General features: G+C 49.0%; 2 protein-coding genes across 9 annotated transcripts in view; one reads left to right on the top strand and one right to left on the bottom strand.

Annotated features, from left to right (window-relative positions):
* LOC135896021 (gastrula zinc finger protein XlCGF57.1-like) overlaps positions 1–7,152 on the bottom strand; it is a 43,943-nt gene extending 36,791 nt beyond the window's left edge. The window contains exons 1-3 of one of the 8 annotated variants that reach the window (XM_065424312.1): positions 7,057–7,152; positions 6,207–6,314; positions 4,090–4,296 (exon numbers count right to left, since the gene is read on the bottom strand). In XM_065424312.1, the coding sequence (XP_065280384.1) occupies positions 4,090–4,282 (193 nt within the window). In that variant the 5' untranslated portion in view covers positions 4,283–4,296; positions 6,207–6,314; positions 7,057–7,152. The other 7 variants (XM_065424309.2, XM_070523379.1, XM_065424308.2 and 4 more) reach the window with 7 other exon arrangements.
* The window catches only part of LOC139048779 (uncharacterized), a 193,125-nt gene that overhangs the window by 39,686 nt on the left and 138,511 nt on the right, over positions 1–14,928 (top strand). The gene's annotated exons all lie outside the window — the stretch shown is intronic.

The following is a 14,928-nucleotide window of genomic DNA, read 5'->3' as shown; positions in this document are numbered from 1 at the left end:
AATCCCTACTTTGGACAGCCCTTTTGTCACTTCGACCGCCTGGATGTGTACCCCCTAGTCCTTGCCATGCGTTTTTCTGGTTTTCTCAACTCTTTGAGGCGCATGTGGAGCAGGTGCTTACTAGCCCCTCCAATCTGCTGCTCCTGCTCGCTGGCACTTTTTGTTCCAAGCGCAGTTGAGTGCTCCATGTGCCGCATCGGAGCCACCCTGCTTGAGTGCTCGCACTAACTCGCTCACTGGTCCCTCTTTGTCTCGAGCGCCTTTCTCGGACGAATTTGCCGTGGACCAGACAGAGTCGCGCGTCACTATGAGTGATATTACAGCAGTGTGATGCATGTAGGCGCACTTGTGAGAGGCAGTCATTGGCTGATTTTTCAGACTCCAAAAATTCGGACATGCTCGATTATTCGGTCTGCTTCTCAGCACCGCAATTCTCCCCATACACCATAATTTATAACAACTGCCAAAAGTTCGGACACCTTGAAACCCCTGGTCTGATTTTTCGGACACTCCTTGAGCCAACTCGATCGAGAGCCCCATGCACCGACTCTGACCGGTGCATGGTTCGACTTGCTGAATGCCATTTTTGTTTTGAATGGAGCCTCTTTGCTGCCCCACGAAGTGCCGCTACTGGAAATCCCCGCTCATCATCATCGTTTCTGCCTAGTTCGATAGAGTGGCTCTGCAGCAGTTCCGGTTTCAGCTTAGTAAGCCATGTCAAGACAATCCAGCAGCTGATTTGTTTCTTCACGCACGACGGTGCGAGCAGGCCCCGTTTTTTCGTTTGTGTGACTGGTGTTGGCACGGTAGTGTTTGCTTTGTGTGCTGTGTCGAGGTTTTGGTGATCCAACGCGGCATACGGAAACATCGCATCAAGTCTCTAATGGTGCCGACAGTGCCCGCGCAGACTGCGCTGCGGAATGCCGGCAAGCGGGTGCCGGGAGGCCTAAGATTTGTCGCCTTCCGCGGAATGTTTGCGGAAAATGTTCTGCCGAGACCTGCGCACTGGTTGCAATGCGATTCCGGACACAGTCTCATTGACAGTTTCACAGGTGCTGACACTGCTGTGCTGACATGCGCAGAACTCGATGACGGCGAGATCATTCGTCAGGTTTCTGCTGCACCGCCGGGCGCTGACTCTTGAAACGGAAGATGACACACCATGTGCTACGCTGCCGTCGCATGCGGAGCGTGTACAAGCAGTGACTGTGCTTTCAGCCGCCTATAGTGACCGTACGACCCTCTTCGAGATTCAGGCTTACAGTCGCCGACCGTTTATTCGGACCTCACGGGGACTGCGAAAATGTCCGAAAAAGCAGATTAAGAAAAAAAAAATGAAATCCTTTATTTCCATGCACTTATTCGGGCTCGGCAGTAGGCTTGAAGAAATCGCGAATGCGCTGTTGCACGCCGTTTTTTTCCGTTTACGCGCAATCAGATAAGCCTGATCTCGGAGAGGGTCGTACGATCACTATAGGTGGCTGAAAGCACAGTCACTGCTTGTACACGCTTTGCATGCGACGGCAGCGTAGCACATGGTGCGTCATCTTCTGACTCAAGAGTCATCGTCCAGCGGTGCAGCAGAAATTTGACGAATGATCTCGCCGTCGTCGAGTTCTGCGCACGTCAGTACAGCAGTGTCGGCACCTGTGAAACTGTCAAATGAGACGGTGTCCGGAGTCGCAATGCAACCACTGCGCAGGTCTCGGCAGAACATTTTCCGCGTCAGTAGGGAGCACATCGGAAGGCGACAAATCTTAGGCCTCCCGGCACCCGCTTGCCGGCATTCCCCAGCGCAGTCTGCGCGGGCACTGTCGGCGCCATTAGACACTTGACGCGATGTTTCCGTATGTCGCGTTGGATCACCGAAACCTCGACACAGCGCACAAAGCAAACACCACCGTGCCGACACCAGTCGCACAAACGAAAAACGCGGCCTGCTCGCAGCGTCGTGCGCGAAGTAACAGATCAGCTGCTGGATTGTCTTGACATGGCTTACTAAGCTGAAACCGGAACTGTTGTAGAGCCACTCTATCGAACCAGTAGAAACGATGATGATGAGCGGGGATTTCCAGTAGCGCCACTTCGTGGGGCAGCAAGGAGGCTCCGTTCAAAACAAAAATGGCGTTCAGCACGTCGAACCATGCGCCCGTCAGAATCGGTGCATGGTGCTCTCGATCGAGTTGGCTCAAGGAGTGTCCGAAAAATCAGACGAGAGGTTGCAAGGTGTCCGAACTTTCGGCAGTTGTTATACATTATGGTGTATGGGGAGAATGGCGGTGCCGTGAAGCTGACCGAATAATCGGGCATGTCCGAATTTTTGGAGTCCGGAAAATCGGTCGGCGACTGTATCTCATTGCGCCTAAACGGAACAGCGTGCAACGGCGCATTCACGATTTCTTCCAAGCCTACTGCCGAGCCCGAATCAGTGCATGGAAATAAAGGATTTCATTTTTTTTTCTTTATCTGCTTTTTCGGACACCTGTTTATTCGGACATTTCCACAGTGCCCATGAGGTCCGAATAAACGGTCGGCGACTGTATATAGAGCACGTGGCCATAATATGGGAGAGTCCAAATATTCGGGTAGCCCCAGAAAATAGGGTTTCCAAAAAATTGGTCGGTGATTGTATCATTATTATGCTGTGAAAAAGAACATATTCGAATTCCACTTTCTGTTATTAAACAGGTCGTAAACCATTCTGCTAATCTTACGCTTCAACTGCATGCACCTGAATTACCAAGGAGAGGTTGCGCTTTGGTCAGTTGTCGCACAATAACTAGCACGATTTTCCTGTGTCTGTCATGTAGTATACTGTGAAACAAAATAAAGCATTCTTGTTTGTAGTTGTCAAAGTGGAGAAAGGATCATAGTTTTTGTCATTATTGTGGCAAATTTGCCACATTTGCAAACTTTGTCCAAACACGAATAAATACTGCAAGGAGGGCAAAAATAACATGTCAGGGCTTTATAAGTGCACTTGAAAACAATGTGATAAAATGGGTGGAAGCGTAAAGCATGATTATGGCAGTGTGCCGTTTGGTTTCTATGAATAGAAAGTAAAACAGAGCAAATGTCGATTTTCACTGGAGGCTTTGTTGTGCAATGGCTACCCTGTTGACGGTGAACTTGAAGACAGTGTCATGAAATGCTCTTGTGAGCACCGTGGACCAGTTCTCCTGATGACAGCAGATTCAATTCATTGCAAAGGCATTTGAATTGCTCACTAGTGCCTCATTTTTCATAGGGAAAAGGCTTCCCTTTTCGCATCAGCAAAAGTGGATAGCATATTGTAACAAAAGTGCTGAGGAGGAATAACTATCCACTGGCACAAACTGTTGGTACAAAAGAGGTCCCATCGGCCACTGCAGTTTGTAAATGCGGCAAAAAAAACCTGAAGCTGCTATCGACGGGAGAGCACCAAAACCAGCATTCACCTCAAGACGTGTACAGATCGTCTGGGGCGATTGCTGGCAAGCACCTGAGGAGCCCAGTGCATGCTGCTCATTGCTTGAGGGCAGTGTTGGGCATGCATAGAACCGCTTAGTCATCGCCGATGATGTGCTGTGGGATGTCGTCACCAAAACCTGTCCCAGGATGAGAATCCTTACAGTTCCCGTGCCATATTCAGCTCGCTCAATGAATGAGCATATTGATGAAACAAGGTATGTTTTATAGTTGACTGCATTAAATAATTTTGTTTGAATTTTATTCACATCAAACCCAGAGGTCAACTTACAATCTACATTGATTTATATTCATGGTCATACACTCGTACACCGATGAATACATAACTAAGACTCACTGGGTGTAAGGTTATCATAAAGCAATGTAAGGGCTACAACAACACCAGCTCAAGACGGCTCTGCATTAAGCTCTGCTATCTAAGGGGCTTCAGTGTGCTCAGCAGAGCATTACTTTTTCATTTTGCCTCAATCAGTATACAGACAAGAATAAAAAACCCGTTAATTTGTCATCATAAGCAGAACGTCGCACACTTGAGCAAGTTGTGCCAAGCTAGGCAGACTTGGCCATTTACCACACACACACAAGCAAGCAAACGTAAGAGAAGTGCCAGTCACTGCCCACCTGAAGTGGAGCTTAACTGTTCCACAGCCTCCGTAGTCTGCACGCTCCTAGACTCGCTCCCTGGTTTCAACGAACAGCCGACAGATTTGTCAGCCAGAGGCAAGCTGTGCTGCATGCCAACCTCGACCTGACCAAGGACCTTTGAAGGGACGTGGCGTACCCTTTTGGCAGTGATGCTTTCAGCTAGGCTCATCGCATTTGTGAGGCCTGCAGAAAATAGGTGGGGCAATTGCAGTCCTGTTACAGCATTAAGAGCAAGAGGTAAATACAACAGAATAAATACAGGCGCATAGCCAAGCAACACAAAGTAACCCTTCCGGTTCAGTATTTTTCAAGGGCTACAAAGGACAATCCACATTGAATACTCAAAAGCACAGCAACCTATTTTTTGTGGAAGGCTTACGACAGCAGAACCTATTTGAGACACTCGGCGAATGAGTTTAGGAGAAAATGTACGGCTATGGAGAATTGCAGTGCGAATGTTTACTGTACGCTATGCATCTACAAAACTTGTTCGAACCGTTTAAAAAAAAAAATTTGTTTTTATGTGCCAAAACCGCCATCTGATTATGAGCCACAATGTAGTGGGCAACACCGGAAATATGAGACACTTGGGGTTCTTTAACACGCACCTACAACATGGGCGTTTTCGAATTTCATTCCCATCGAAATTAGGCCACAGTGGCCGCTTTCCATCCCATAACCTCATGTGTAGCAGCCCAACACTATAGCCGCTAAGCAACCACAGTGGGTCTTGAACCATTTCAGGGACCCGTTAAAGAGCATGAGGGTGTCAAAATCTGTAGTCTGCCATTACGGCATGCTTCATAATCTGATTGTAGTTTTGACACATACAACCCCATAATTATATTTATGTTTAACACATCTGCCATGATACGATGTGCCATGCGAGGGAATGACAATGCTCAACCTTCCTATAGGTCATGAACAGTGACGTACAACTCCTCAAGAAATGGGTTCCTTTAGTAACGGAGGCATGACAAAACTTTATCAAAGGTGTGCAATATTAGCTAGGAAGAGTACAAGCCCTATGCTCTAGTTGGTAAGATTGCTGGTTAATTAGAGCGTGAACTTCTGTGAAGAAAATGTGCAGGGTCCATAGATGATAACTGTCAATGTAAGGGAATAGCCTAAAGGAATGAAACGGTGAACAAACAAAAGAACAAGCAAATGAAGGAACAAGGAAAAGGGAACGAATGTTTTCCTAGGAGAGCCCGACCACCAACCATTACAGACCTCCAACTAAGAACGAAAATGATCGAAAAAGTCAAAGAAATTCACTTCAAAAGATTTCATCGCAGCTACACGTCCATGTCATAATGAAATGCAGAGTACACAACACTGCTAAACATAAAGCCCAGAGCAAGTGGCAAAGTTTCAATAGTATACCACCATACAAACAATATAGAAACAGTTGCCGATCACAACTCAGACAAACACGGAGACATCTAAGTATACCTGCAGCCTTGCAGAGCTATTTCTGATGCCGACACAATTTAAGCCATTGTTTCGGCCGACTGGCATTTCCTATGTACGAGAGCTGATATATAAACACTTTCACCACCATTCACTGACAGCTTGTGGCGCAGCAACTGAATTGTACAGCTAGACACAGTCTTATGACAATGAGTCAAGACATTGAGGATGCAACTGGCAAGTGATAGTGCAATTGACACAAAATATGCTGAAAAGCAACAGTATTCGCACAGTGAAATTACTCACAGCTGTGGATGTTCAGTCGCAGTTCGTAACATAATTACTTCTGTATGATTTATTGTCTCGGGACAGCTCTACACAAGTTTTGTGGATTTTTCTACTGTTTCTTTTGTGATGACATCAGGCACCAAGGGCACTACAGTATTATAAGAGTTCTGGCCTAGACAATTTTATATTCGAATTTAATGCTTTGTGGGAACTTCCAACAGATAACTGCTTGGCCTTACTGGCCTAGATCTGAAGATGCCTTGCCACCTGAATGGCACAACAGTGAATGGGTGTCACGCATCAGTCAAACGACACTTAATTCAATCTTCCTTTACTGGTGCAGCTGAAGTATTAGAAGCATCAGAATTCCTTGAGCAAATGCATATACATACCTGTTTCTGGACTGAGCCAACCAGCAGCAATCAGCACTTGCGGCTAATTGTTGTAAACGGTGCAGAGATGGCCTATATCTTGACGGGCACAACTAAGATCAGCAGAAGCTGTAACGACAGCAGTAGCACAGTAAAACAAATTAGACAAATGACGGTACAAACATCCAGGGATATGTGCCTTGAGCACTTCACCGCATAACTGCCGCAAAGTGAAACATGTGCTCCTCGCGCAACCAGGAAAAATGTTTTTAGCTGTAGGCAGCACGAGTCTGTAGCGTTTGTCTGGGTGGCTCGTAATAGATATCCTAAAATCAGCATACAAAATTAAGGCAGACTGACAACTTGTGTAATATGCCGCATTAGTGTTATTACAATGTCGACCACGGATGCAAAGCTTCGCGCATGACATATTGTTACAAGGCGGGAGACGTCTATTTAGAAGGATCGGCACTAAAGCAATGGATGGAGCGATGCCGCCAGAGCAAAAACAAGATCCTCCTCTTCCCGCGCTCTTTTTCTTGTTCGTGTGTACAAGCGTTCCGCTACAACATGAACAAAGAAAGCAACGGACGTAGGTATAATGAGCCGATTCGTGCGCTCATCCATGTTTACCTTTGAAGGTGCTCGTAAGCGACAGCGGCAGGGAAGTGAATTTGTATACGTGCTCGCTCACCACGTGCCGTAAACACAGCCACCACAACTCCACCACAGAACCACGTGAAGGCGTGCAAAGAACCAACTAGGCAACGCCTCCTATAACTATATGCCTGGAACGTCGCTCTCTTTTCCATTGGGAGCTCTCTGCCGAGTGTTGCGACCATGCGCCGCAGGACGGCGCGCGCCACCGTACCGGTCCCCATGGCAACCACTGCCGCCGCCGCCGAAAGCTCACGACGCGCCAGCCGCTTGGCTGCCGACGTCGCTCCCGGTAGCGTCTCCCGGTAGCCGTGCAACCACGGTGGTGCCACCGGCGTGTTTACAAGGGCTGGCCGCAAGAGGCGCTCGCCACCGTACCAAAAGGAGGAGAGTACAGGCGAGGAAAGGGCAGCGCGTTTGCGGCTCACGTTCCAGGCATAGTATATTATAGGAGGCGTTGAAAGAACACTCAGCAAACAAAGTATGGTGTACTAGAGTACGGGTAGTGGATCGAGGGAGCGCGCGGGCATAGAGTTAGTCGCGCGGGCATGCGCGAGCGTGAAGCGGAAAATCCGTAACATCTTTGCGGCCGCGAGGCGGCGCTATGGAGCCTTTCACTGTAGATCTGCAGGAATTAATGGACATATGTGGTACAGAAGGAGACAGATTAGGCTTGAAGTTTAGCAAAGAGAAATCAGCAGTCATGATTTTTAATGATAACATTTGCGGCGAGCATAAGATACAGGAGGCCACGCTGGAGATAGTAGATAAATACAAGTACCCTGCGGTGTGAATAAATAATGGCATTGAGTATTTGACAGAGTACGAAAAATATCTAACGACTAAAGGTAACAGACGTGCAGCGATTATGAAGAGTAGGGCACTGTGGAACTACAATAGGTACGAGGTAGTACGAGGGATATGGAAGCGGGTAATGGTACCAGGCCTGACTTTTGCCAATGCAGTTCTATGTATTAGAACAGAGACCCGGCAACAGTTGGAAATTAGGCAACGTGGTGTGGGTAGGCTCGCTTTGGGAGCACATGGCAAGACACCAAATCTTGGAGTGCAGGGGGATCTGCGATGGTCTTCTTTCGAGGGCAGAGAGGCTAGTAGCAAGATAGCATTTGAGGAGCGATTGAGAAAAACGGGGGAAATTCGGTGGGCTAGGAAGGTTTTCAGTTACTTATACACGAGGAATGTTAATTGACACGAGGTGGAGGAAGCGAACTAGAAAACTGACAAGCAAATACTTGGGCAGTAGCGGGGGAACAAGTAATGAATCATCTGTCAAGAAAAAGGTTAAAGAGGCAGAGAGGGGTATGTGGAGTACAGAGATGCAAACCAAATCGGCATTGGAGACATACAGGACGTTTAAGCAAGAAATAGCCAAAGGAAATTTTTACGATAACTCTAAGGGAAGCTCATTGTTGTTCGAAGCCAGGACAGGTGTACTGAGGACTAAAACGTACCGAGCCAGATACCAGGAGATAGATTTGGTGTGCGAGGCGTGTAGAGAGGAGGAGGAAACGGCTGAACACCTGATACTTGCTTGTAAACAACTTCACCCTGCAGTTGAATCTAACGGGGAACTATTCAGAGCCTTGGGTTTCAAAGACAGTAAAAGTAGGATAGACTTTGAACAGGTAGAAATAACTAAACGGAGACTATCTGATTGGTGGACAATATCAACGCAAAAGCAAAGGAGTAAATACATAGGTATGCATGCATACAGAACCATTAAAGGCTAGGTGGCGCGCGCCGCCGCCGCCCGATTCAAAGGGTTGAGCCACTATCATCCATCCATCCATCCTGTAAAACCCCTCAATTTCCCAAAGTAGCGCCATTCGGTTCCCTCCTCCTCCGCTCGACGCGGCCTCGACGGTGGCGCCGCCGGTGGTGGGCCTGCCGTAGCAGACGACGGCTAACACGCTACGGGAGGAAATCCGCAGAAAAGTTCGTTCGAGCCCTGCGGAGCAGTTTTTTCAATCCAGATCTTTCCTTGTCAGTCGGTAACTGGCCTTTAGAATTTCGTGTTGGAATAGCGGAAGAAATAGAGAAAATGACCCCTATTCAAGGCGTATTTAAGGCGTAAAGCGCGCGACGTTGAGAGTTCGTGTTGCTGAAACACGACGCAAGCACGCGGTGTACTCAAACACGCGCGTAATTACCAAAGTTTCAGGTGTTGACAGCTTGAAAGTATGTGTACGTGGTTTCGTAGGTTCATACGAACCTGCAGGACACTATTGTTCGGTCGGCGTATGCGAGATTCCGGCCGTGTGCGGTCAGCAATGCCTGGCAACAGGGCCGTTTTTATGCGAAGCATATTACGAGAGCTCAACCCAGCTCCTAAGGCGCGGCGGTGTCGCCTTCAATACCACGTGACACCGTGACGTCACGACAGAGGAGAACTGGGGTTCCAACTCGCGCCGTCGCTCGCGGCGTCGCGACGGTATATAAGCAGCTGCGCTTGCCTCTGCTAGACACTCACGAGGTGAGATGCCTGCTGGAGACAGAGCTGCTCGTTGGAATGGGAAGCGAAGGTTGCGGCGTGCTACAGAGACTGATTTTCTAGGTGGCTTTGGCTCAATTCTTGCAAGATGGGCTGGGTGGGAATCGAACCAGGGTCTCCGGAGTGTGAGACGGAGACGCTACCACTGAGCCACGAGTACGATGCTTCAAAGCGGTACAAAAGCGCCTCTAGTGAATGCGGTGTTGCCTTAGAAACGAGCTGTTTCTAAGGCTCAGGCGTGCGTCGCTTGCTCAGGCGCAAATTTCGTTGCCGCGCCGAACGCTGCGTTGCTCTACGCTCACCGCGTCCAATGCGGGGCGCGTAGTCGATGCGCCGTAGCCCATTGTCTTACACCCCTTGGCGGGTCGACGGGAACGCTGTCGCGTTCCACTCTTGAAGGCGAAGCAGAGTAACGCATGAGTTGTTTCTTCATCTAGCCGAACCAAATATAGCCAAGCAACAGCAGTTCACCAGGCTAAACAGAGGTTCAACAACTAAAATAAAGGCTAGTGTGCTTCGCATCCTGGGCTTAACCTCAGCTAAGCCACAGCCATTTTTTCATTGCGGGGTGCTTTGGTAATCGCGACGATATATATATATATATATATATATATATATATATATATATATATATATATATATATATATATATATATATATATATATATATATATATATATATATATATATATATAAGTACTGCTCCAGGAGGACACATGTAATGGCTAACGGAGGCCTCTGAAGAGCACGTAACATTACACTAATGCAGGCGTCGCAGGGTGTGTTCGCATACAAAATTGGCTGTCCGCGTTCTTATACCCCCTTGGCATGCACAGGCTTCGGCGAGCCCCATCCAGCCCTGGTTCTAGCTTTGGTGTTCCCGTTGCCGCTTTGGTGCCCTGGAAGCGCCGTCAATAATACGAAATAATGACAAGTTCTAACAACTAGTAAATCAAATTTATTGAAGAAATACAAGCGCGCCGAGGCGCCAACTTCTAAAGCAGCGCTAGCGCGCGATTATTATGAAACGTCAACGAGAAATTTACCGGCCCACGTACGACTCTACGATCAAAGCGCATGTTAAACATCCCCAGGCAAGCTAGATAATGTTATCCGAAGCCATCCACTACGACCTCCATCCTAGCTTTAGTCGCTTCGGAACGTTAAAAACATTAATCACCACAAACCAAATCAACACATGCGGGCGTACATTCGAAGCTAAAAGACTGCATCGTAAGTCATAGTGAGCCTTGCAAAAGCGTCGAGAATGTGCTAACGTCTGGTGGAGCTCAAAACACACCCTGAATAAAGTCGCTTTTATGTCACAGGCCAGCTGCAGATGCGTGCATTTCACCGCAAGACGAAACTACATGAAACAAAGAGCACATTCGAAAAACAAAAGTCAAACAACGCGCTAAAAACCACGCAGAGCATGAACACACACTTTTTCGAAGCGGAAGGCGTGAATTAGGCTCAAGATAAGAGGTTGTGAGTAGCCGTGGCCCTTACTTCATTAAGCCGTACATCTTGGCTACTTCTTCGAAGTCAGCCCGCCGATCCTGCGAATCCACACTTCTTTTTGCGTTGCGCCCGCCGGAAGGCAAAGCAAAAAGCTTTATGCCCTCGCTGTGTCTGTTGCGGCAACCGAAGGCGCAGCAGCATGGCATCGCAATTAAGTTGTCGGCCCTGCACATTCTATCACGCTAACGGGCTCCGTCAGTCCGCCTGCCGTACTTTCATCGCGCAGGCCCAACAATGGAGGTCGGCGCGCGCTGCAAAGAAAACATATACAAAAGCGCGGCGCCTGCTCCGCGCTGGAAAGAAAAAAATATACAAAAGCGCGGCGCCTGCTTTCACGTGACACAGATTGGCCAATGGGGGAGCGGAGGAGGCTGGGTCGACAGGAGGCGTGGAGGAGGACGCGCCAGTGTGAGCGGGGTGGCGGAAAGATCTAAGAATGGCGCTACTTTTGAAAAATTAAAGGGCATTATTTCACTGTATTTTTTTTTTCGTGGAGTTGTCTACGTGGTTGGTCGTGGTTCACGGACGCTCCTGTGCACGAGAGAGTAAAACTTTATTCAGTGTAAATAAAATAAGGCACGATGGTTGGAGCCCCTATTCCAGGGCCCCAATGGCATGAGCGGCTCGCTGGGCTTGGTCCAGAAGAGCCAACTAGCTCTCCCGACCCTCGTCTGCAAGCCATGCCTCCCACTGCCTATGCCTCATTAGTGGATGTTCGTGTAATATGGGACTGTCTGTGTGCGAAGGCCTCCTGAGGCACTCCCATGTGACGTGTTTTAGTATGGGTGTGTCTGTGCACCACGGGCACTCGTCAGTGAACCTCGTGGGGTGTATTCTGTGTAGGTGGCGCAGGTTGGGGTATGTATTCGTCTGAATACGACGCCAGTCCCTCTCCTGTTCGCTGTTTAAATCGGAGTGAGGATGTCCAAAACGTCTCCGCTCCTGCCTTTGCTGTAGGAGGATGTCACGAGAATTCGGTGGAAGGTCGTCGCTAGGCCATGCCGTTCCTCGGACGTTCAAACCTCGACCAATACGGTCTGCCCTAGCGTTTCCTGCCAGTCGCTCGTGTGCCGGATACCAGACGATAGTGTGGTGTGCCCCTCTAGTTGAGTGCCTAAAATTTTGATTATTGATTTGGGTGCCGTTCCTTGTAAAAACAGGCGGCAAACCGCTTGTGAGTCGGATAATGACAGCCGAATTGGTTTGGCGCTCGGCGTCCTGAATGGCCAAGGCGATGGCTGCAGCCTCTGCCACGCATGCCGAGGCGGTTTTGAAGGATGCCGTTGTTATGTTGTTGTTGCATGTAGAGACTATGGTGAAAGTGTCTGAGCTGGCTCGACTGGAATCCGTATAATACACCCCCGGTCCCATGCCGAAACGTTTGTGAAGGGTCTTTGCCCTTGCTCTGCGTCGTCCGGGATGGTACTTGGGGTGCATGTTTTTGGGAATTGGGGCCACCGCGATGTGCGATCGAACATTGCGGTCTATCTGTGCCGTTTCCTCTCCGCAATACTGGGGTCTCACGGGAAAGCCTAACCTAGCCAATACTTCCCTGCCCTGATCGAGTTGAAGAACAAAGTCGTTCTTTCTGGGCATATAATGTCGCGACTGCGTACTCGTCAAAAGTATTGTGCAGGCCCAGTCCCTCGAATCTGTCTGTGCTAGCGCATTCGGGAAGACCAAGGGCGGCTTTGAAGGCTTTTCTTATTATTGCGTTTGCCTGCTTAATCTCTTCGTTTGTCAAGGCCTGACACGGAAGGGCGTATGTGAGTCGGCTAATTACGAATGCGTGAACCAGGCTGATGGTCTCTCCCTCAGTTAGGCCGTCTCTGCTTCTTGCCACTCTCCTTATCATTCTGGCCACGTTTCCTGTGACCGCCTTTAGTTTTTGTAGGGTGTGAGATGTTCCAGCATTCTGCTGTATCCACATCCCCAATATCCCTCATATTCTGAGTGTCTCCACTTCACGAATTGGCGCCCCGTCGAGAATCAGAGTGAGCGGCACCCAGTCCTTCTTTCTTGCGTATTTCGCACGCGCCCGAATGAATTCCGGTTTTTCGAGTGCGCATGCCATGTCCGCCGCCCTCGCGTATTCCACGACTGCGTCTATGGCCTTTTGAAGGGTTTCTTGCTTGTCCCCGTAGGACCCCTGGTGAGCCCAGAACGTGATATCATCGGCATATATCGCACCACCGAGATTCGGGTGTTTATCTATCTCCAGGGCTAGCTTTCTCATCCCTACATTGAATAGCAGTGGAGAGAGTATAGCTCCCTGAGGGGTACCTCTGTCGGGATAGTTGAAGGTGTCGGACCTCGTGGAGCCTAATCCGATTGTGGCCGTGCGGTGGCTGAGGAACGACCGCACGTCGTTATAAATTCGCGTTCCGCAGTTCACCGCTTCCAGTCCCTCCAGAATAGCGTGGTGGGAGATGCTCTCGAAGGCCTTTTTGATGTCCAATGTCAGTACAAATTTTTCTTCCGACCCTCTGTTGGGGTGCAGGACCTCGTGCTTTAGTAGTAGAAAAACGTCCTGCGCTGACACGTGGGGTCGGAAACCGAACACGTTGGAGGGGAACATGTTGTTTAGCTCTATGTGGTTCGAGAGCCGGACTTGCACAACCTTTTCAAAGAGTTTCCCCGCGCACGACGTTAGGGAGATGGGCCGAAGGTTGATGGTGTTACGAGGCTTACCTGGTTTTGGAATAAGAATAATTTTTGCTTCCTTCCATTCTTTTGGAAGGACGCCGTCCTCTGTCCAGACCGTGTCGTTAAAGAATTTGGTCAAGCTCTTTAGCGTGTCTCACTTAGATTGCGAATCATTGCGTTCGTGACCTGATCTGCCCCTGGGGTCGTGTTTTTCTTGAAGGAGTGTGCCGCTGCGTAAACCTCTTCAAAGGTTATGGGGGCGTCCAGTTCCGGTTGGTCCTGACCTTCGTAAACGGGTTTGGTGGATTGCCCGGTCGGTACAGTTTCTACGTATATCTCTTTAATTTTGTCTATCATGTCAGCTTCCCGGCCTTCAAACTCGTTTTCAAGCAGCTTGAGTGTGCGATTCGCGACTGTTTTTGTTCCTCCCGGGTCAATCATACTTCGAAGAATGCGCCATGTTTTCTTTGTAGTCAACGTACCCCGAAGCGAGTCGCTGAACTGACGCCAATTGCTGTCGCTTAACTTTTGTGCGTATTCGTTAGCTTCCTGCGCTAGCTGAGCTATCCGTATCCTGAGTTTGCGATTAAGCTTCTGCCTTTTCCACCTTTTTGTGAGGCCTCTCCGGGCTTCCCAGAGGTGCAAGAGGTGACGATCCACGGCTGGAGCCTCCGTTGTCGTTTCAATTGTTTTTGTGACCCTAGGGTGAATAACTCGGATCCGCTCGGCCCATTCTCCTACGTCTGTTATGCTGCCGGTTGTTTTCTGTTTTTCACGAAATTTGGTCCAGTCGGATAGCCTTGCCTTGCCAATAGCACTTCAGCGATTTCGTTCGTCGCTAAATACACTTTTTATCTTTATTAGCTAATGTTTTGAAGTGTTTTCTTTTGCATGGAGTAGGGGCGCAAAATTTAATTCTTGGTAGGAGTAAACGTACCCGCTTTTTCTAGGTCTGGCGGCTCCCCAGTTGGGCCTAGGTGGTAGGAGAGACCTATTTGATAGGCTTATTTAATTCTTTCAGCTCGCTCTTCGGATTCTTACATGGAGTAGCAAGTGATAATTCTTTATTTTTGTTTGGGATAGCGGTAGAAGTCGGTTTTGCGTGAGTGATTTGGCGAACTTGCTCGTTGGGCCTAGGGACGTAGGCTTAGCGATGAACGTGAAAGCCGCGGGGGACGGGGAACAAGTGCAATGCGACGAGTGCCTGCGATGGTGCTTCCTCGACGAGACTAAACTCCAGAATTTATCAGACGCGAAGGGGCCTAGCTTCACGTGCAGATCGTGCGAGAAAGGAGCGCCGAACTGAAAAAGCGGCTCGACGCACTTGAGACGCGCGCAGCGGAGAGTGTCGGGTCAGGACACCAAAGCGGTGGCAAAGGATCAGAAAGTAGGGTAGACCCTACAGGC

The sequence above is a fragment of the Dermacentor albipictus genome, chromosome 8 (genome assembly GCF_038994185.2).
Source record: "Dermacentor albipictus isolate Rhodes 1998 colony chromosome 8, USDA_Dalb.pri_finalv2, whole genome shotgun sequence".
Classification (NCBI taxonomy): domain Eukaryota; kingdom Metazoa; phylum Arthropoda; class Arachnida; order Ixodida; family Ixodidae; genus Dermacentor; species Dermacentor albipictus.
The sequence above is the reverse complement of the archived record's forward strand: the minus strand, read 5'-3'. Positions and strand labels throughout refer to the sequence as shown.